At 40.4% G+C, this 21,289-nt stretch overlaps 1 protein-coding gene across 1 annotated transcript; it reads left to right on the forward strand.

Annotated features, from left to right (window-relative positions):
* The first annotated feature begins 879 nt into the window (after positions 1–879).
* On the forward strand, positions 880–17,806 carry brox (BRO1 domain and CAAX motif containing). The gene is made up of 10 exons (XM_022240991.2): positions 880–1,247; positions 2,509–2,802; positions 3,792–3,890; positions 4,181–4,253; positions 6,068–6,173; positions 7,292–7,467; positions 8,041–8,122; positions 8,420–8,570; positions 13,777–13,927; positions 14,367–17,806. The coding sequence occupies exons 1-10, from the start codon at positions 1,147–1,149 to the stop codon at positions 14,466–14,468; spliced, it is 1,335 nt and encodes a 444-aa protein (XP_022096683.2). The 5' UTR covers positions 880–1,146; the 3' UTR covers positions 14,469–17,806.
* Positions 17,807–21,289: the final 3,483 nt, after the last annotated feature.

Here is a 21,289-nt window from a genome sequence, read left to right on the forward strand (position 1 = left end):
CATACCGGAGGAGCAATTTTACATAGTCGGCCAAAAAGTGGCCATCTGCTTTTCTGCCTTCCAAGGGCCGTGAATGGGGTCGTGAACCTCAGGTTATGACCATTTCCTTTTTGGGGGATTAAATTAGACATATAAACCAATAATTACAGTCCACCCTATCTTTTATGATGAAATATTCACGTTTTCCTTGGCCCAAGCAAGCTTGTGGATGATAGTTTTAAAACTGTATTTCCTTTGAGATGCTGTTTTCTCTGCCTCACACTGGACACTGATACTCTCCTCCAGGTCTATGGTTATCCACACCTTGGGCTGGCTTTCAGAAAGGTTTCCCGCATAGCAATGTAGGCCACTTCCTAGCCCAAGCAAGCTGGACGTACGGTCTTCATTTTATCGATACTCTTGGGCCGTTTTTCAATACTCAACTTCGGCTCCGTCTCAGGCTTCAACTGTTTTTTAACTAGCTGACGTTGAAGCTGTAAGAGCAGTAATTAATTTAATAGTGCCACAAAACATCAAATAAGATGCAAGAGAGCCAAAAATTACAGTAATCCAATTTAATTTAAACGCTTCAGGCCCACAATCGGGGATTGGATTTGGGACCGAAGCCTGAGACGGAGCCCAAGTCGAGTATTGGAAAAGGGCCTAGGCCTACTGTTATTTATGCGCCTTTCCATATATACGCGTCAACACTTGCGCCAAGTGTTGCATATCCGTCAAAATATTCGCTTCCGGACGGCTGAATGCAACGCACATTGTGTTTTAGTCGCAATGTAGGTCCACCATGTACCATGGGATGGGCAAGGGAGTTCCGTACTAATGAGTAATAGTATCACCCTTGATCACGAGACTACCCATTCTAATCATGCTGGCGTTATTTATAGCTAACTACGTAATGTACAAAACTCGGCTGCATCGTCTCGGGTTCGCGTGATTTCTTTTTATCCCCTGATTTTGAAGTCGTTAGCGCAATACTTACTCAGATAGTAAGCTTACCATCGAAACATAAAAATACATACAATTCAGTCTTATATTGAAACATTTCTATTTAATATAAACACTGTAGACCAACACGAAACCTCCGTGGAGACGCAGCTGACTTGCCTACATATGATATTTGAAAACCCATAATAAGCATAAGATACCAAGATGGCGCATTGGTTCCACAGGAATCCTCTGAAGGCCACTGTTCCACTTAATTTTGATCTTGGGCGTCAGGCTTCGACTTCGTCTGCAAGGAAACTTTGTAGGTACGTAAAATAAGCCTATACAGGAAAAAGTACGGGATGTTGCAGAGGGATCAGTCAGCAAATTATTGTCATGAGCATTGAGAGACTGCAAACATTAAACATTGCCATGGCCATGATGCATAGTCACGACAGTAGGCCTAACGTAGACCCGTAAACAGGGCCCCCAACGAGGCTAGGGCCCAATGAATACTCCTCCGTCGTGGGGGCCCTGTTTACGGGTCTAGGCCAAACGTTACCTGGTAAAATGTAAGGCTAGCCGCACAGGCTAACGTTAGAATTTGGGAGACGATCTCATGATTAATAATTCTCGTACATTTCATGCATGGGGAAGAGTTCCATATACGGACGATAGTAATTATTCCCTACACTGGCTACAGACTACAGTGACCTATTAGCCTTCAGAAAGCAAAAACATGTCAAGAAAGTTCAATTTAGGAGGGTAAAAACAAGTCGTTTACTTAGAAAAATCTTAGAATTTTTCAGACCAGTCATACTCATAATAGGGTTTGTGCATGGGGTGTCAAGTGGCATCCGTATGTGGAACTCTTTCCCATGCATGTAGGAAACTCACAGAGAAAATGCAAAATATTGACAGTCAGGCTGTGCAAAGTGTTGAATAAAATCATTTTGGATTTTATTTCCTTTTAAAAAATCCTCCAGGGTTATGAATCTACCAAAGAAAAACATGTATAGAAAGTAAACGTGCAGTCTGATTAAGAAAAAGGACATAAAGGAGGGGGAAAAGAAAATGTACAGAGCGGACTTAATTCCCAGCACACTGGGAATGCAGAACAAGCATACATACTGATCAGGCTATCGTAGGACCATGACTGTATAAAATGGAAATTGAATTTGAAACCTTATTTAAATTGGTAGTGGTAATTGTGCAGTGCCATAACTATAGAATTTGGAAGTCACTTTATGGTTACTGTAACTATCAAACACTTTTATTAACTTAGCTTTTGTTGTTTTGAAAGGTTGTTGGCCACTGGCCTACTGTAGAGTTCTGTGAGTCAAGTGTTTATTCTCAAACTGCTCTGTTTCTTCAGTTTTTGGTTTGGGTTTATGGCCATGATTGTTCAACATGTATAAGTACATGGTGTGTTCATGAGATAGCCTGTGATAATCATTTAGCTTAGTACTCTTTAAATTTGACTTGAGTATGCAGGAGAAATGTATAATGTGTTGTTTTTGATATTCAAAACTTACACATACTGGCTTATAAAGAAGACATTTAAAAAAAATTAAAATTCCTTTTAAGTGACATCCGTGTGGCAAGAGCGCAACTTCTAGATCTTCTCCGAGATCCAAGTCACGATGTGGTTGTTGTGAAGAAAGCTACTGAGAAATATATAAGCTATCTTGAAGGTTTCATAACAGCAGTAGAAGATTCAAAGACATCTCCTGAACAGCCCCAGCAACAGATGGGAGAAGATGTTGGTAAAATGACTCTGCAAGATACTGACCATGCTGAAGCAGGCAGAAGCAGTGGCGAAAGCAAGCTTCGTAATGCTGTTAAGATCACATGGACAAATTCCCTTGGAGGAAAGAACATGTAAGAAAATTTCAATTTATTGTTTCTAATTTGTTACACCGGTCGTACTATTCAAATTTTACAAAAAATTTCAAACGTTGACCCAATCCTTTCTTCCCTCATGCCACTTCTGGCTTGACATTGTGGTATGTTGTGAAAAGTTGTTAACGTTGATAGTGCACGGAAGAGTAAGGAAAGTAGAGAGTTGAGCTTAATTTGTACAACTTCACAACCTCAGTTAAAAAAAATAAGAATTTGGTAATGAATGTTTCAGTTGTTTTCATGTACTTGTAACCTGTAAGCTTGTGCCCGTCTGTACATTGCAAGTGTGAAACCATGGGGAGAAAGTGCCCAGAGCAAGATGAACATAGTTTGCATGAAGCAAATTGTGTTAATTGACACTATGTTTATTGAACTTGTCGATGAAAGTTCTCCAGGGTAAATCTAAGGCCATCCAGAGTGACTTTGCCCCTAGGTTCAGTGCTGCTGTATGGAGGAGCACTTAAGTACATGTACTACATACTCTATATACTTCTAAATTCTAAGTTTTTGCTAGTTTGTAGCATGACTATTGCTCTGATTTCAGATTGAATCTAGTTGTGTTGAGATCATAACTAGAAAATAAACCTGGGGATTTGGTAGATCGGGGATCAAGGTACCGAAAGGTAAATTACAGTCTTGAGGTATCCAACCACTTTTACTTTGAGGTATCCAACCACTGTTACCTTATATTGAGTTGGATTGAAACGGGATCTGTTTGCAAATGACATGGGAACAGTTACATCATGTACTTCATAGTGAAATGGATAAGCTGATGTTCAGATAAATTACTTACCGACTACTTGATTAAAGTATTGTCCAAAAGATCTACGTGCAATTGTTGAACTGACTTTTGGCAAAACGTTAGACAAATTTATGCTCAAACACTTCAACAGTGGAAGCCTCTAATATCACACTTTGACGTCTGTCTCATCAGGTGCATTTTGTTCTTTGATTTGCTTTTCTTCCAGATATCAGTATGACTTCATCTTTGAGAAGATAAATATGCTTTTCAACATTGCTCTGTGGTTGACTAAGCATGCAGCCAAGCTTGCAAGTAGTAGTGTGGAGTAAGTTTTCTTTTGAATTAATCTGACCTTTCGGTCTATTGGACCTTAGTGAGGAATGCACTGCAGTAAGTTCATGCATATCAAGTCTGGAGACTACATGTATCCTTACGCTGGATTTGGATAATACTCCCCTAAATCTCTGACCAAAACTAAAGCTTTTCTGTCTAACTAATAACAAACATTTATGTGTTTTTTTAAATATTATGAAACTAATCAGAGTTGCACTGCTAAAAACATAGTATGTTTGTAACATAATATTACTGTTCTTTGCCTTTACATGTACCTACTAGAATCTCAGAAGATGAGGCCAAAGAAGTCCATAGAAGTTTGCGTGAAGCAGCTGGCATATTCAAGCACATACAGGTATTCATCCAAATGACAGGGGAAGGAGAATATCAATCTCTAGAAAGGACTGGGGAATGCATTTTGTAATCTTATATATACAAAGTATATATATAAGATTACAAAATGCATGCAGATAAGATCTACTGACTGGTTGCGCTGCACGCCCGCGCCATGCCTGACATGGAAAGAGTTACATGGACAACACTTGATGCCCCCGTGTACAAAACTATAATTATGAGACTTCTCTGAAAAAAAAAAAGCTCCAGAATTTTCTTTGCTAAATTTCACTTTTTGGAACAACTAATCACTTTATGACGGTTGTTGTGACGTTTTAAGGGAAAATTAGTTTTGTCAATAACTCTTATGGAACTCTTTCCCCGACACTCTTGATGATACAGTGGACGTCACAACACCACGCTTAACTTGTCATAGAGATTTGTCAAAACGAGTGGAGCTGTAATCCTGAACCATGGCTCTAGAGTTGGGAAAATATGAACGTTTGTGTACGAGAAGTAGTTGACAATCTCCTTCAAAACCCTGCTTTCCATGAATTACTTGTGACTGATGTTATACCCACTGGCAATGGGCCTAGGCCTACTGCTACTGGTGCCAGTGTTACTCTCGTAATGCCTGACACTGGCAGCAGTGCCCCTGGTGCCAGAGGTGGACTGTCAACAGCGTGGTCAATCACAGTCTGCATGACCTGGCAGCAACCGGCAACGTTACAGTATGGCCTGACCTTGATGAGGGGCTTTCTCCTGTATGGTCCTAACATTTCGGAACATTTGAGAAAGCTCTGCATCATGGTTAGGAGCAACATCTGCAAACAAGTTGGTAGATGGCTCTTCATCTTAAATACAGTAATTTGCATTTTGTCCTATATATTTTACATTTTGCTCTATATCAGAACCGATCTGGCATCGAGGTAGTGGCGCTTCGTCCTATTTAGTAGTTTCGTTTTATATTTATTAGTTTCATCTTATATATTTAGTTTTGTCCTATATATTATTTTTGTTCTAGATGTATATTTATTAGTTTTGTCGTTTATATTTGAGTTTTGTCATATTTAGCAGTTTTCTTCCATAAATCACTTTTTTTCTTTAAATGTACTTTTGTCCTATTTATGGTTTAATACTTGATTAGTTTCATCCTATTCATATTTCTTTCGTCCTTTACGTGTATATATTTGTTTTGTTTTGGATTTATTCACTTTCGTCCGATAAATATTAGTTTCATCATATCTATATTATTTTCGTTTGATTCTTTTTTGTACTAATAAAGTCATAAAGGGCACCTCATATGACTTGTTGAGAATGGTTAGGGCAGAATATTCACTTAGAAGGTGTCTCATTCATTAGACTGGTTGATTCCATCAAATTTCCTTGAGAAATACATGTATATGACATGTGATTTCTTAACTGACGTAAAAATGACCTATGAGGCATTTTCTCAATATTCACATTACAACAGCTTCTAAATGCGTTATTTATTATATCTGTATGGAAACACTATTATACAATAATTATGCAAGATGGAAATGTATTCACTAGTTCAGTACAGTCAGACTCTCACTGAAAGGACTTTGGGTATAAAGATATGCCACCAGTATTACCACCACTGGCTTCAAAAAGGCTCAATAGTCGAGAAATTCTTCCATATTTAAATGGAAGTTAAAAGATGTTTTCAGAAATTACTTGACTTGTAAGTACTAAACTGATTTTTCAATGCATTGACTACCTGAATCTTGTTTGAAGAGCACTCTTCAAGTGATTGTCACACAAATGTTAATTTTCTTCCATAAAAGATATACCTGTTCATATACTTTATTGCAGGATAACATATTGCACAAGTTGTATGAAACACCTGGGGATGGTTGCGACCTGGATCAAAGAATTCTGTCTGCGTATGAGATACAGTGTAAAGCTGAAGCACAGGAAGGTTCGTTTCTTCTCACTTAACATGCTCAAGGAAAGTAACTTTAACTTTGTTATGGTCATTCAATGAAAACTGCTGCTCAGTTGGAATGTAATCCATACATGTACTTCTGAAATGCGATGGAGGATTTTAGAGAAAGTCTTTGAATATTTGTGTAAGTTTTCATCTAAACGATTAACAGAAATAATTTTGGAAGGGGTTTTGGTTTACCTCCTATAAACCTAAACCATTTTGCTGTCTTTGACTTTAGCATCCATTCTGTAAACAAACCTTTTCATGTTTTGACCCGTGCTGTATTTGCTGTGTACTGATTTTTTACTTGACCGACCAACTGATTATTTTGTTAATTTGTCCAAAGAGATCAACCGAACCTATCATAGATGTGCATCAGTTGCCATCATAGAGTACTGTAATCAGTGATGAAATCTGAAGGCTATGAAACAGACTCCATGTTGGCCATCCTGGCCATCCAAAGATTATGAAACCCGTTCTCCTCCTCAGCAAAAAGACATATGTGCAAAGTAGCCCTCCAAACGGCCCCCAGAGCCTGCTGTACTAAAGCAGTCTTTTTATGTTCTGTTGTGTTTCCTGTACATTTAATAGTACATGTAGGCTTGGGTCACACTTGTCGTGTGTTACTGCATTTGCCTGCCCTCTCTTAGGCTTCTCATTGCTACTGTTTAAATGTAGATAAAGAGAGATGAGATGTTTTTGCAATAGAGTTTGAATGTCTGAAGGATTTCTGTGCAAGACAGCATTCACCTCTCATTGGCATACATCCCAAATATCATTTGATAAAATAAATCACAAGCCTTTTTTTATTCGAAAAATATTCAGTTATTTTGGACATAGAGGTTTTGGTTTAGTGACTATTTTTGCATGTTTTGTCTGTATAGGCATTAGCGCTGAAGAGGATCTTCTCTAATTTAAAATAAGAAAAAATACACCCAAGAATGGACATTGACTTGCAATTTTATAAACAAATGTTCACTATTCACAAATGCATGCACAAAGTAGTTTTATTACCACCACATAAAGCTTATTTTGTTCAATAATATTTTGAATATCATATGTTGCCGGCTAAGTTGTGAAGTGGAATATTTCTACTTACCAATTTTCAGTGACTCTTGCAAGAGCTATTGAACTGAAGCACACCCCAAGCCTTGTTGCAGCTCTAGCCATTGAGACAAGTAAATTGTTTGCATCGGCTGATGACGCACTCAAGTCTCTGGATGAAAAGTTAGTCATGAAATGGAGGAAATACTTCCAATTCAAAAGTGTCTTCTACGAGTCATATGTAAGTATTTTCTCTCCTATAAACTACATGCTTGAGGGTGTGTTTTTTGTTATTACTGTTGTTTGTTCTTACGTGGCTATTTTTTTTTTTTTTTAATTGTTTTGTGTCATTCACTCTTGTAAATTTACGAAAACTATATTATATTCCCATTGCTATGTTTTCCCACAAGTTATCACACACTATACAGTGATTATAAAAATGTCAGTGATTGGCAAACTTTGACATTGCAATTTATAATCCCCCCCAAATATCAGTTGTTTAATTCCCATATATGTAGATCATCTATGGTTAGTTTCTACATGAAGATTACTTTGAATTATGTCGGCGGCACATCACCTTTTTCCATGTAGCATATTTCCACATATATGTATGCTTAAGTGGGATATAAATTTCAGAAACTTGTTTTTGCGTTGCAAGTGCAAATCCACAGTTGAATGATTTTCGGCCAGTCTATCTATGTCATCAAGGGGATTTGATGACAAGGGAATTTTGAAGTTCATGGATACACAGTAACACATACGTTGTGTATCATTCAAACAATGATGGTTTTATGTCAATTTTCAATTCATTAAGGCACACTGCTACAATGGCAATACATTACTTGCCAAAGACAAAGGAGGACAGGCTGTCAGATCACTGAAGGAGGGAATGGCGTGTGAGTCAGTTTAGCATTACCAGTAATTTCATTAAAAAGGAAAATTATCCCGGAAAATTTGTAAATCGTATATTAATTATCTTTCTTTTTTGAAGTCCATTTTAAAATTTTGTAGCCGTAGGATTTTGTTAATTTAAAAAAGCTAGAAGCATTAACTGCTGTTCTCAGTTAAACTGCTTCCTGAATGATATTTAAATGCATTCACATGCATTCACTATTCTCTTTTCCTTTTGGAAGCTATTTAGACTTGGTTGAAATCAGCCTTTATTTGACCTTATGGATTCACATGTTTTGTAGTGTTTCACAAGGCAGAGGATTTGGCCAAAGAATACGCAAAAACAAAAGGTCCTGGCGTAGTGGCTAAACCACAGCAGCATCCTTTCTTCTTACGTTTGGGGCCCATCGTTCATCGAATTCTAGAGAAGACAGAGAGAGAAAATGGAATGATGTAAGTCTGTGTTTTCATTTTTGTTAAGCTGTGAAGCAAATGCGAGCCTATGTAATACCGATTTCTGTCCATCTATTTGTGTTTCTTTCTGCCTGTCGGGACATCTGTCAGTCTGTCCAGCTGGCTATCTGCCTCGCATTAACCACTTTGCACCGGGCCCATTTTCCATGTTTATTCTTGGCCTAGTGATTTTTCATTTTTTTCTCATTTCAAAATTCTTAAAATATTCATAACTTCATTTACTGGACATTCACATGAATGACTGTCTGGTGGCTACTCTAATCTAACAGACAACATCTATTGATGCCGGAGTAATTCAGCCAGGCCTGCCGCCTTGTAAAAAGAGCCCAGATTGTGTGGTGTTACGTAATTTTCTGTTCCTGAAACTGGCACAGTGTGCTGCTGGCGTCTTTTCAATAGGGGCCAGATTAGCATGCAGCAGTATTGTATCACTCATCACTGGAGCGCTTTTGTCCCCGGTGGTAATGCCACAAACAGCAGTATAATCTTTCAAAACAATGATTGATTTCCTTTGCTATTGACAACTGAAAAATGTTGGCAATTCCCAGCAGCTCAGTCTTTTGTTCCGATTCAGTTTTTTGTTACAAGGCCCAGCTCTTTTGTCCGATTTCAGGCAGCCCGGCATTGCGAAACCGGGCTCCCTGGTGCGAAGTGGTTAAAGTTTGTGCTCATAGGTGTGCGGGTTATTGTATATCAGGGGTGTGAGAATTCAGCTGTTTAGCTGATTTCAGCTTTTTTGTGTAGATGTTGACCCCCCAATTGCAGCTGTTTTGGTCTGTACAAAAGTACCGGAAGTAGAATTTTACATTTCATCCTTTTGTTAGCTTTTTTTAGCTTTGTTATTAACTGGCCACTCACACCCCTGGTATATGTCATTTAGGCTTGTTCCAATCTTGAGTTTTATCAGTATCAGAAGTTTAAGTGGAACCATTGCTTTGAAGCATTGTTTTCAATTGTGTTACAAGATACGTGATAATGTACATGTTAACTGTACACTTCTGCACTGTATGTACACACACGGATAATGTAAGTGTGGACACGTGTAATGAATGGGGTGGGAAACAGTTTGTGATAATTGGGTAAGGGGGAAAGAGTAGGAGATGGATGGTATGATGGAATGGGGGTGGCGTTGGAGATGGATGAGATGATGGAATGGGGATGGAGTTGGAGATGGATGAGATGATGGAATGGGGGCAGAGTAGGAGATGGATGGGATGATGGAATGGGGGCAGAGTAGGAGATGGATGAGATGATGGAATGGGGGCAGAGTAGGAGATGGATGGGATGATTGAATGGGGATGGAGTAGGAGATGGATGAGATGATGGAATGGGGGCAGAGTAGGAGATGGATGTAATGATTGAATGGGGATGGAGTAGGAGATGGATGAGATGAAGGAATGGGGGCGGAGTAGGAGATGGATGGGGTAATGGAATGGGGGTAGAGTAGGAGATGGATGAGATGATGGAATGGGGGCAGAGTAGGAGATGGATGAGATGATTGAATGGGGATGGAGTTGGAGATGGATGAGATGATGGAATGGGGGCAGAGTAGGAGATGGATGGGATGATTGAATGGGGATGGAGTAGGAGATGGATGAGATGAAGGAATGGGGGCGGAGTAGGAGATGGATGGGGTAATGGAATGGGGGTAGAGTAGGAGATGGATGAGATGATGGAATGGGGCCAGAGTAAAAGATGGATGAGATGATTGAATGGGGATGGAGTAGGAGATGGATGGGGTGATGGAATGGGGGTGGAGTAGGAGATGGATAGGATGATGGAATGGGGGCGGAGTAGGAGATGGATGAGATGATGGAATGGATGTGGAGTTTGATGGGATGATGGAATGGGGCAGAGTAGGAGATGGATGGGGTGATGGAATGGGGGTAGAGTAGGAGATGGATAGGATGATAGAATGGGGGTAGAGTAGGAGATGGATAGGATGATGGAATGGGGGTGGAGTAGGAGATGGATGGGGTGATGGAATGGGGGTGGAGTAGGAGATGGATAGGATGATGGAATGGGGGCGGAGTAGGAGATGGATGAGATGATGGAATGGGGATGGAGTTGGAGATGGATGAGATGATGGAATGGGGGCAGAGTAGGAGATGGATGGGGTAATGGAATGGGGGTAGAGTAGGAGATGGATAAGATGATGGAATGGGGGCAGAGTAGGAGATGGATGGGATGATTGAATGGGGATGGAGTAGGAGATGGATGAGATGATGGAATGGGGGCAGAGTAGGAGATGGATGTAATGATTGAATGGGGATGGAGTAGGAGATGGATGAGATGAAGGAATGGGGGCGGAGTAGGAGATGGATGGGGTAATGGAATGGGGGTAGAGTAGGAGATGGATGAGATGATGGAATGGGGGCAGAGTAGGAGATGGATGAGATGATTGAATGGGGATGGAGTTGGAGATGGATGAGATGATGGAATGGGGGTGGAGTAGGAGATGGATGGGATGATTGAATGGGGATGGAGTAGGAGATGTATGAGATGAAGGAATGGGGGGGGAGTAGGAGATGGAGGGGGAAATGGAATGGGGGTAGAGTAGGAGATGGATGAGATGATGGAATGGGGGCAGAGTAGGAGATGGATGAGATGATTGAATGGGGATGGAGTAGGAGATGGATGAGATGAAGGAATGGGGGTGGAGTAGGAGATGGATGAGATGATGGAATGGGGGTAGAGTAGGAGATGGATGGGGTGATGGAATGGGGGTGGAGTAGGAGATGGATGAGATGATGGAGTGGGCAGAGTTGGAGATGAATGAGATGATGGAATGGGGGTAGAGTTGGAGATGGAAGGGGTGATGGAATGGGGGTAGAGTAGGAGATGGATGAGATGATGGAATGGGGGTAGAGTAGGAGATGGATAGGATGATGGAATGGGGGCAGAGTAGGAGATGAATGGGGTGATGGAATGGGGGGAGAGTAGGAGATGGATGGGGTGATGGAATGGGGGTAGAGTAGGAGATGGATAGGATGATGGAATGGGGGTGGAGTAGGAGATGGATGGGGTGATGGAATGGGGGTGGAGTAGGAGATGGATAGGATGATAGAATGGGGGTAGAGTAGGAGATGGATAGGATGATGGAATGGGGGTGGAGTAGGAGATGGATGGGGTGATGGAATGGGGGCAGAGTAGGAGATGGATAGGATGATGGAATGGGGGTAGAGTAGGAGATGGATAGGATGATGGAATGGAGGTGGAGTAGGAGATGGATGAGATGAAGGAATGGGGGCAGAGTAGGAGATGGATGGGGTGATGGAATGGGGGTAGAGTAGGAGATGGATAGGATGATAGAATGGGGGTAGAGTAGGAGATGGATAGGATGATGGAATGGGGGTGGAGTAGGAGATGGATGGGGTGATGGAATGGGGGTGGAGTAGGAGATGGATAGGATGATGGAATGGGGGCGGAGTAGGAGATGGATGAGATGATGGAATGGATGTGGAGTTTGATGGGATGATGGAATGGGGCAGAGTAGGAGATGGATGGGGTGATGGAATGGGGGTAGAGTAGGAGATGGATAGGATGATAGAATGGGGGTAGAGTAGGAGATGGATAGGATGATGGAATGGGGGCGGAGTAGGAGATGGATGAGATGATGGAATGGATGTGGAGTTTGATGGGATGATGGAATGGGGCAGAGTAGGAGATGGATGGGGTGATGGAATGGGGGTAGAGTAGGAGATGGATGGGGTGATGGAATGGGGGCAGAGTAGGAGATGGATGGGATGATGGAATTGGGGTAGAGTTGGATGGAATGATGGAATGGAGTTGGAGATCGTTGGAATGGGGTGGAGTTGGAGATGAATGGGATGATGGAATTGAAGTGGAGTGGGAGATGGATGGGATGATGGAATGGGGGTGGAGTAGGAGATGGATGGGATGATGGAATGGGGGCGGAGTAGGAGATGGATGAGATGATGGAATGGATGTGGAGTTTGATGGGATGATGGAATGGGGCAGAGTAGGAGATGGATGGGGTGATGGAATGGGGGTAGAGTAGGAGATGGATGGGGTGATGGAATGGGGGCAGAGTAGGAGATGGATGGGATGATGGAATTGGGGTAGAGTTGGATGGAATGATGGAATGGAGTTGGAGATCGTTGGAATGGGGTGGAGTAGGAGATGGATGGGATGATGGAATTTGTGAAAAATATATGAAAGCTTGCACTTTATTAGTATGATTTCCTTGTTTTATTTAGCAACGTTACTTGTAATTTGCTTGGATGTCTCTTAACATGAGCTAATTTTGCAGTAAAGAAATTTAGATTCATATGAAGCTGTGAGTCACTGCAGCTTTGCCTTTCTATTCTCTTCATTCTTTTGAGTCGTGACATTAGTTTCCTCCAAACTGTCAAAACTACATTCACTACAGTAAGATCCTTCCAATTTGACATTTTTCTTATTCGTAATATGCGAATAGCATGTACAAGCTCAGTGTACTCCATTCTTTCATGTGTAGAACAGGAAGACAGTCAGCTGTGCTTCTGGGGATAAAGTGCAGTGTTCATTCAGGAGTATGACACATACATGCCCATCTAGAATGAACACTGTTCCCAACAGGAGGGAATGTTGTGAGGTTGGAGAGGCTTTTTCAGCCAAAAGGAGACTTTACACTTTGGGGCCTTTGTAGATTGGTTCTAAAGAGGCAGTACTGAGCACTTGCAAGCTTCAGGCACAATACAATGTAACACTGAAGGAGTAGCAATGCAAAGGGGTGGTTTGTTGCATTGCCATTGCATTCTCACTTTTAAGACACCATTTCATCATTATGGTCAGTAATCTTTTACAGTGGATTCTTTGGTGTTGACTTCTCTGTGTATGATTTTCATTTGTTCATTTTTACCATATTTGTTCCTTTTGTAATTTCAATCCAAAAGTATGATGAGTATATGCCAAACACAAATTATGTATCTTTCTTCACATGACCAGGTAGTTGAAATCAGGTACTTGTAGCAGTCCACCTGTCTTCTTGAAAAATGTAAAGATATTGGAAAAATGTCTTCACCCTGGCAAAAATTTTTACAAGAGATTTGGCTTTTGTACATGTATTTTGTCAATTCTGTATTCAGGTAGGTGATGTACTGCACATCAGATAGCATAGGCTGAGAACATGGCTTGTCCGGTTGATTTTCCTCCTACTTCTTAAATTTATGTGTTCACGTAGATATCACGAGAAGGTGCCAGAAGAAGTTCCTGAAATAGAATCAAAAATGAAGTTTGGGTTAGCCAATCCCGTGGAGTATGAAGTTCCTTCAAAAAATCCTGAGTGGACTGCTGCAGTCTATAAAGGCTTTGTTGTTTCTTCAACAGATAAGGTAGGATTTGTAAAAAGTAGAAAATCCTGATTAACCCTAACTTGCTGGGGGTCGGGAAATTCTTATGGCAACAAGAAATGAGTTGATCTGACGTCTCCCTTCAGGTTTTAGCTGTTTTATGACAACTTTTATTAATTTTACAATTTAGTGTGCATGAGCAAACATTACATTTAGTACATCATTGAAGGGTAGCCTAAATTTGGCAAGGGGACTTTGTGCAGATGAAGTGGCAAAATATTCTTGTTTCTTGTGCATAAGTCCATATAACAAAATGGTTTAGTGAACGGTGGCCAATAAGTCAGGTTCAGTGCTGTAAGGCTTTTATTTAACGCTTGCAAAATTATTATTGGGATGCGTCAAATTGACCAATTATGAATGGATTAGTTGACTTTAAAATTAACCAGCCCTCCCCCTTTGCTGTTTTTCCCCTGCATTTCAGAAAGTAGGTGATAAAGATGATACCGTGAAGCCTGTGAAAGAAGTTCCTGTGGAACAGACCGACAAGCATCCTGGAAACACCACAGGATGTACAGTCTCATAAGTGTATTGGAAAATTTATTTTTTTCTACAACAGAAATGTCTAAAACATCTCTTGCAGTAAAATAAAGGTTGGATGATGGTGCCAACGTAACACTGGATTTATTTAACACCAATGTGTTTGAATATTCTAGTTATAACCTGTGCTATTCAAGATTGGTATCATTCTAACTTGAAGTGGATAATTGTATTTTATCTTCAGGCAGACTTGAATTCTCCATTCTGATTGGTCGATCCATAGCAACAAACAGTATGATATTTAACTGTATTGCATGGTTCATATCAAACACTGTGTAATGCGCTGTTCTAACTCAACGGATTGTGCTATTTTTACACTAATAGCAAACGCACATCTGCATGACTGTAAAATCAAAAGTGGTGTGTTTGCCTGTGCCGATCGTCACATGTTGATCGTCACGTGTTTAAAGACACATACTATTCTAACAATTTCTTTTCTTAGTGTAAGTTTATTGTTATTGAAATGAGTTAAAACACAAGTAATATCCTCATTCCCTAGATAAAATTGCAGAATAGTGGTACATCAGTGTTAATGTTTTTGCTGTGCACCGTATATCTTTTGTCTCCTTTTTTGGATTTAAAGCACGGATAGGCCTCTTTAATTTCTTTGCTCCGTGTCAGGTTTGCTTGAAGATAAATTTGTTATGTTTGCACTCTTGGAACATGGAATAATGTAGTGCGTCTGTGTCCTGTATGCCACAAGGCCAGAGGCTGAGTGGTATACAGGACACAGACGCACTATATTATTTCATGTTCCACTCAAGCTCGTGTGATAACTAATAGTGTCACACAACCAGGAGTCTGGCAAAAACCTTTGTTACCTTTTTAGTCATTGAATATGTGTATTTTGTGTGTCAAAAAAGTTCAATATATCAAGTGTATATAAACTAAAAAATTTGTAAAGGCATCAAGGGCATACTCTTTTAAAAAGGTTATGGGATCCAAGGATTTGCAACTTTTATTCCATTTACACCAAAATACATGGGACTTTGTGATTGCGAACAAATTTTCAGGAGACCCATCATACAGTCTGTTCCCAAGTGGGAAGGAGGCAAGATGTGAATGCAAGCCAGTATCAAGTGATGCATTGTGATCACATGTGTATTCACTCTAACAGTATCGTGTTATATCTGTTGCATAGTTTTTTAGGGTGTATTGGGGGGGGTGCCATTGCCTCCCCTCAAAGGAACCCACCTGAAAATTTGTTTCCCCTTCCTCAAAGAGTGTGTAAAAAGCTCCTGAATGTAGCCTCACCCTTCAGAAAGGCTAAAAAAATTAGTGACAAAAATTGTCAAACGTCGTTGGCCCCTCCACACATGTTTGCCCCCCCCCACAGCAAATTGGTACAGGATCCTTCCTTGAAAACATTTTGCACACTAGCTATGGATTTTGTGATAAAGCAGGAATGCATTTAAAAGGACATATAAACAAAGGATGTTGCTGTGCATCAGAGTTTATTCTTTAATTTCACAGCTGAAAAGAGCAGCTATCAAGCAAGCACATTCCCAAAATAGATTTAAAATATGTAAAACGTGTTGTACCCAAGCTCTTGAGCTAGCATGAATGCTGTACACAAATTTAGTTGGAGTATAGTTTTAGGGGTACAGTATGTCCTCATAGGCAGGGCCATCTGAATCTGAAAATTTACTGACTCTTCTCATATAGCTGAGGAGTTTCAGATAAACAAATGCAGCAGCTTTTTATAGCCATACTTGCTTCAGTTATAAGTTCAAAGACTTCTTTGGGCATTTAGCCATCTTCAATGAAAAAGTCAGATTTTATGTCAGTGGTGTAAAAATGTCAACTCTTAAAATGTAAAAGCGGTGTTTTACAATAAAGAATGTTGTTTGTGGCTTGCAATATTCAATGAAAATGAATATAAATTACAATATTTTCCATATATGGCTAGACCTGTCAACATAATAAGATGTGATTTTAAATCAAAGAAATATGACGTGTTACAGGGAGTCCACATTGTTTAAGCAATGCAGTTGCGAGCATGCAACTTATTGTCACAACATGAGAGTGAAGTCAATGCACTGTTTAATTCCAGTAAAGCAAAATGCATGTAACCAGAAAATGAAAAATGGTGTCAAAGTGTACACCATAAGGAATAACGAACTAGTATTTTGCAGGGAAAGATTAAACCATGTACAATGAATCAAAGGGGTCCTTGTACCAAAAAGATGTGTTATTCATCAGAGCTTTAACTTAAGCATTTTTAAGATGGGGAAAACTGCAGTACAAATGAAGCAGTATGGACTATGGTTTATGGTACAAACATTACCCTTTGCTAGGTTATGTCAGAGGTACTGTATACTTGTTGTATTTGGAGAGCTTGAAGAGGATACCTTGGTTGTGGAACCTTAAAGAGCACCTCTAAGGAAAACATGTTTTCTCTGAATTTATTTGTTGCAATAAATATGGAAACATCCAAATTGGATGCAGTGTCATTTGTTTACAAAGCTCAACTATGACAAGCTGAAAAGGTTTTTTTTCTGTTCATGCTAAGCAATGCATGTAACCATCGTTTAGCAAGCACAAGGGTTTATCCACTACCGACACAGGGCAGGGGTTCCCCTCATTTTCTCTGTTTTCTCCGAATGACGCAATCTACATTCTGAATTCGCATCTTGGCAGAAGCAGAAAAAATGCCCTTATTAGCTTATAGCTGAGCTCTGAAGACAAAATGACACTGCATTCGATTTGGATACTTCCTAATTTATTGGAACAGGTAAAATCAGAGAAAACATGTTTTCCTTTGAGGTGCTCTTAAATATTGTCAGTTGAAAGGGTTAAGTGTCATCTTTGATAACATACATGACAAAATTTGCTGGTGTCTCTAATTGTATAGTGAAGTGTATGTAAAGTGCACTGTTCACTCACATGCATATCATTTTTACGGGTAGCTGCAATGCATTTTTTTGTCTCTGCTGACTTCAGTGTCAGTTTTTGTTTTACTACTTTTAAAGGATATTTTGCTACCCATTTGAATTTATGTTAATCGATATTTCTACATTCATTAGCAAATTACATCAGTGACCTCACCCCGGGTAGGAACTTCAAGGTTGTATTGGTTTGTGCACAAAAGATGCTGTGCTGTTAACTGCGAAAGGATGTCAAATATTTTCATGCATTGAAGATGAGTATGAAGTCAAGTAAACAATAAATTGCTGCTACACTATAAAGCCGGTGAGAGAATGGGACATTCTGCCATTTTTAGCTTTTGGTGTTCACGATGGAAAATTGGATCTTATTTACCAATTTACGTGTTCACGCTTTTGTATATATTTCATTTTAAATAAAACACATAGTCAGAATCCATGAGTAGCCCACGTTGAAGAGCATTATTTTGTCTTTTGTTTGTGCTTTGGTTTTCGTCGCTTTTATGCTTCCTAATAATACCAATACATTAAGGCAAGCCAGTTACCCAAGTCTACGCAATAATGTCTGGCACACCCCCCCCAACAAAAATTGTGTTCGCTACACCTCTGCCAGTGACAACCCACTGAGTAGTGTCGCTCGTGCGGCAGCCGGAGCTCCTTTCTGTCGGTCTGGTTAGAAGGCACTCTCCTGTGGTGGGACTGCGACAATAAATTGATTGAATCCCCAGATTCTTTCAGTTGAAATATACAACCAGGTAGTTAAACGTAACACCTCGAGTCAGGACGGTGAAGAGAAACGACGGTTGAATAACTGCGTAATGTCAACCTTACTCGTTTTATTCGGATATTGAAATAGCACGTCTTAGCAATTCTCCAATTTTTGGTTCCTCCATTTACTCTAAATTCGTTACTTCACCGAATATTTATAACTGCCTAAGTATGAATCAAGCGCTGCGGCTGCTCCGGTATATTGCCACCACTTCCACTACTACGTCGGTAAGCAGCCTCTACTGCAATTACCCCGGTAGATTTCTATAACTTCATCTACGACGTCAGTAACCATCCCTGCTGCAATTACTCCGGTAGCCAGCTCCTTCCTGAATTTGCCAGTATTTAAGCCGAGATTAAGTGAGACGGACTATGCCCTCGGGCATCAGAGTAGTACGTCCGCAAACGTTGGAAATCGTGTGCAAACCTTTGGAAATAGTCATTGCTGTTGTGGCTGTTTTTGCAAGATTTTTGTCTGTGACAGTACGGAGAAACTTGAAGTTTCGCAGTGCTTAACCTTGTTAATGCTAATGTCAGGTAGGACAAGCTCTGATGACGGTACGCAAAAGGTGAAGATGAAGGAATCGCACGAGGCGCCGAGGTCTCCACTGAAACTGTGTTAGCTAAGAGTAATTGAATAAAGCGCCTATTTTCCAAAGACATACTTGGCGCGTTCTGAATACGAAACTGAACAAAATATCTGAAAAGTTGGAAACTGACAATTACAACACAGCCAAACAAGTCGACGACATAAACTGCAACATATTTAGCATAAAAGTTTCTTTTGCACCGTATAACGTTTACAAGTTGATAATTTTTAAAATATTATTAACAAAACGATACTTGGTTTATACAGTGATATATTTGCTTGGTAACAGTGGGATCGCTGTACTTTTCAGAACCAATATCCCAAATTATCTTTTTTTATCAACCCAACCTTGATCGAAATCTTTTCTTTAGGTAGGAAACCTTACAGAGTCACACTCATGCCATATGTTTAAAGGACTTGGCCTGGCTGCGGACACTTAGTTTTCCTAAATTCCTTATACCTGTAAGAGCGGTTTCTGAGAGATTGGAATGGAACAAGTTGCAGCAAGACTTTACACTCCGTTCTCATGTTGTTTCTCCATCACGTCGTCTTGTTTCTCCTCCCTCCTCCTCCAAAACAATCTCCAGATCAATAAATCCAAATATCATTGTCAAATAATAGGATAGGATACAAAAACGACAATCACACGACTCCTTCTTTTGATTGAAATAAGACAATACATTCTGAGTCAGGGACGAGATCATCAGCGTCAATTTTCGAGTATGAACTTGTCGCGACGGGGTCTCGGGTTCTCTGATGAAGAAGACTTTGTCTTACTTCTTGGCACTATAATAATAATAATAACGCATTTCTTATATAGCGCATCACATAGCACATCTCGATGCGCTTCACAGTAATATTATGAAATAAAGCAATTAATGAAACAGGTGAGTTTTAAGTAGTGACTTAAATTCGTTTTCATTTTTGACGGTTCTGATATGGTGTGGGAGAGAGTTCCACAGCGATGGTGATGCATACTTGAATGACCGATATCCATAAGTCTTAGTGCGAGTGACACGTGTACTGAGCTGCAATGTTGAACTAGAACGGAGGGTGCGTTGTGGCTCGTATACTTGAATAAGTTCACGGAGGTATGCTGGTGCTGAACCATGGATGCATTTGTGAGTGAGGAGTAGAATCTTGAAAACGACTCATTGACAGGTAGCCAGTGAAGGCTGCGAAGAATAGGAGTTATATGTTGCCTAGATGATGAACGGGTAACAAGTCTTGCGGCTGAATTCTGAATGCGCTGAATGCACTATTCCACCATGGAGCAAGGAAAGATCACATCACAGATTTCATTCCTCCAACGTAAGGTTGCCGGATATAATATGCGCCGGCCCCAAGGAGAGTCCTTGCCCTTTCTCTGCATGTAGTCTCTTATTTTAACATACATATACACGCAGTCTTCAAAGGATTCAGCCACGACATGACGATTGTCAAAAAAGGGGGAAGAAAACCGTACGCCACCAGGATGTTACACTAGCGGCCATTAGGCGACGTGCCGTCTACCGTCAAAGACGTAACACTTTCGATTTATCCGCTCCAAGCGGGGACAAAAGAGGGCGTATTTTCGAATGAAATTGACAGTCCTTTGGTATGAATCAGCAACTCACTGGGCAAGTTTATGCACGTTTGATGCGGAGCACGCTGAGTCCGCGCGACCAATTCGGTCTGGAGTGCATGGTCTTCGCGTGCACCCCGAATGCGTGCAAGAACCTGGTTGGGAACTTCGTACGTCCTGTCTTTCATTCGCCGGTGAGGGTGCACTTGCACTCATGGGGAATCACAGACATATAAACCAAAGATAGTATAGCGCTACGCGGCGCTATACTTGCTTTAATATAGATGCATAGACCGCCAGGTCCTAATCAAAACTACAGGCGAAGCCTAGAAACAGGAGGATAGTCGCGAGAAAAAAAGTTACTGATCTTTCATGAATAAATGCATGTAAGATGGTTACTATATTATCGCGGTAGTTATCACATTTCCCGATCGAAATCAAGATTGCTCGCTCACCTTCTTGAATTATCCCATCCTTGCTGTAACTCTTACTTTTAACTTGGTTCATAAAATTTTTCTTGTGGCTCAATTTATTTTCCTCTACGATAGCTTAGAAATCTGTGTTTGCACCGTATGCATGTGGAGGTGGAGTCTCTGTTATAGCAGTCTTGGTTTCAAGACGTTAGTGCTTGATAGAGGACACCGTGCATAGTGCATCCCCTCACGACTCATAATTAGACTGTGCGCCAGTGAGAGTAAGGGGCTTATTAGGCCGTGTCCAAAACGGTTGTTTAGAGCTAGGTCTACGGAATTGAGGCATCTATGTGATCAGTAACACCTACGTAGAGCGTGTATTGGGTATGTACAGGGAAGGGGGTACCCCTCTGTCACATTTCGTGCTGGGTGTAATCAAATAAGCTACTAGGCTAGAGGTCTGTCTGAGTCTGAATCATATAGTTAGCAAGGCACCCATCAGGAAACATCATACCGGCTTTGTAATTATTATTATTATTAATCATTTCTGGTTATGACACCATACACAATTTACCGTTGGAATCCCTT

The sequence above is a fragment of the Acanthaster planci genome, linkage group LG01, assembly GCF_054643075.1.
Source record: "Acanthaster planci isolate LZ-2023a linkage group LG01, COTS_SCS, whole genome shotgun sequence".
Classification (NCBI taxonomy): Eukaryota; Metazoa; Echinodermata; class Asteroidea; order Valvatida; family Acanthasteridae; genus Acanthaster; species Acanthaster planci.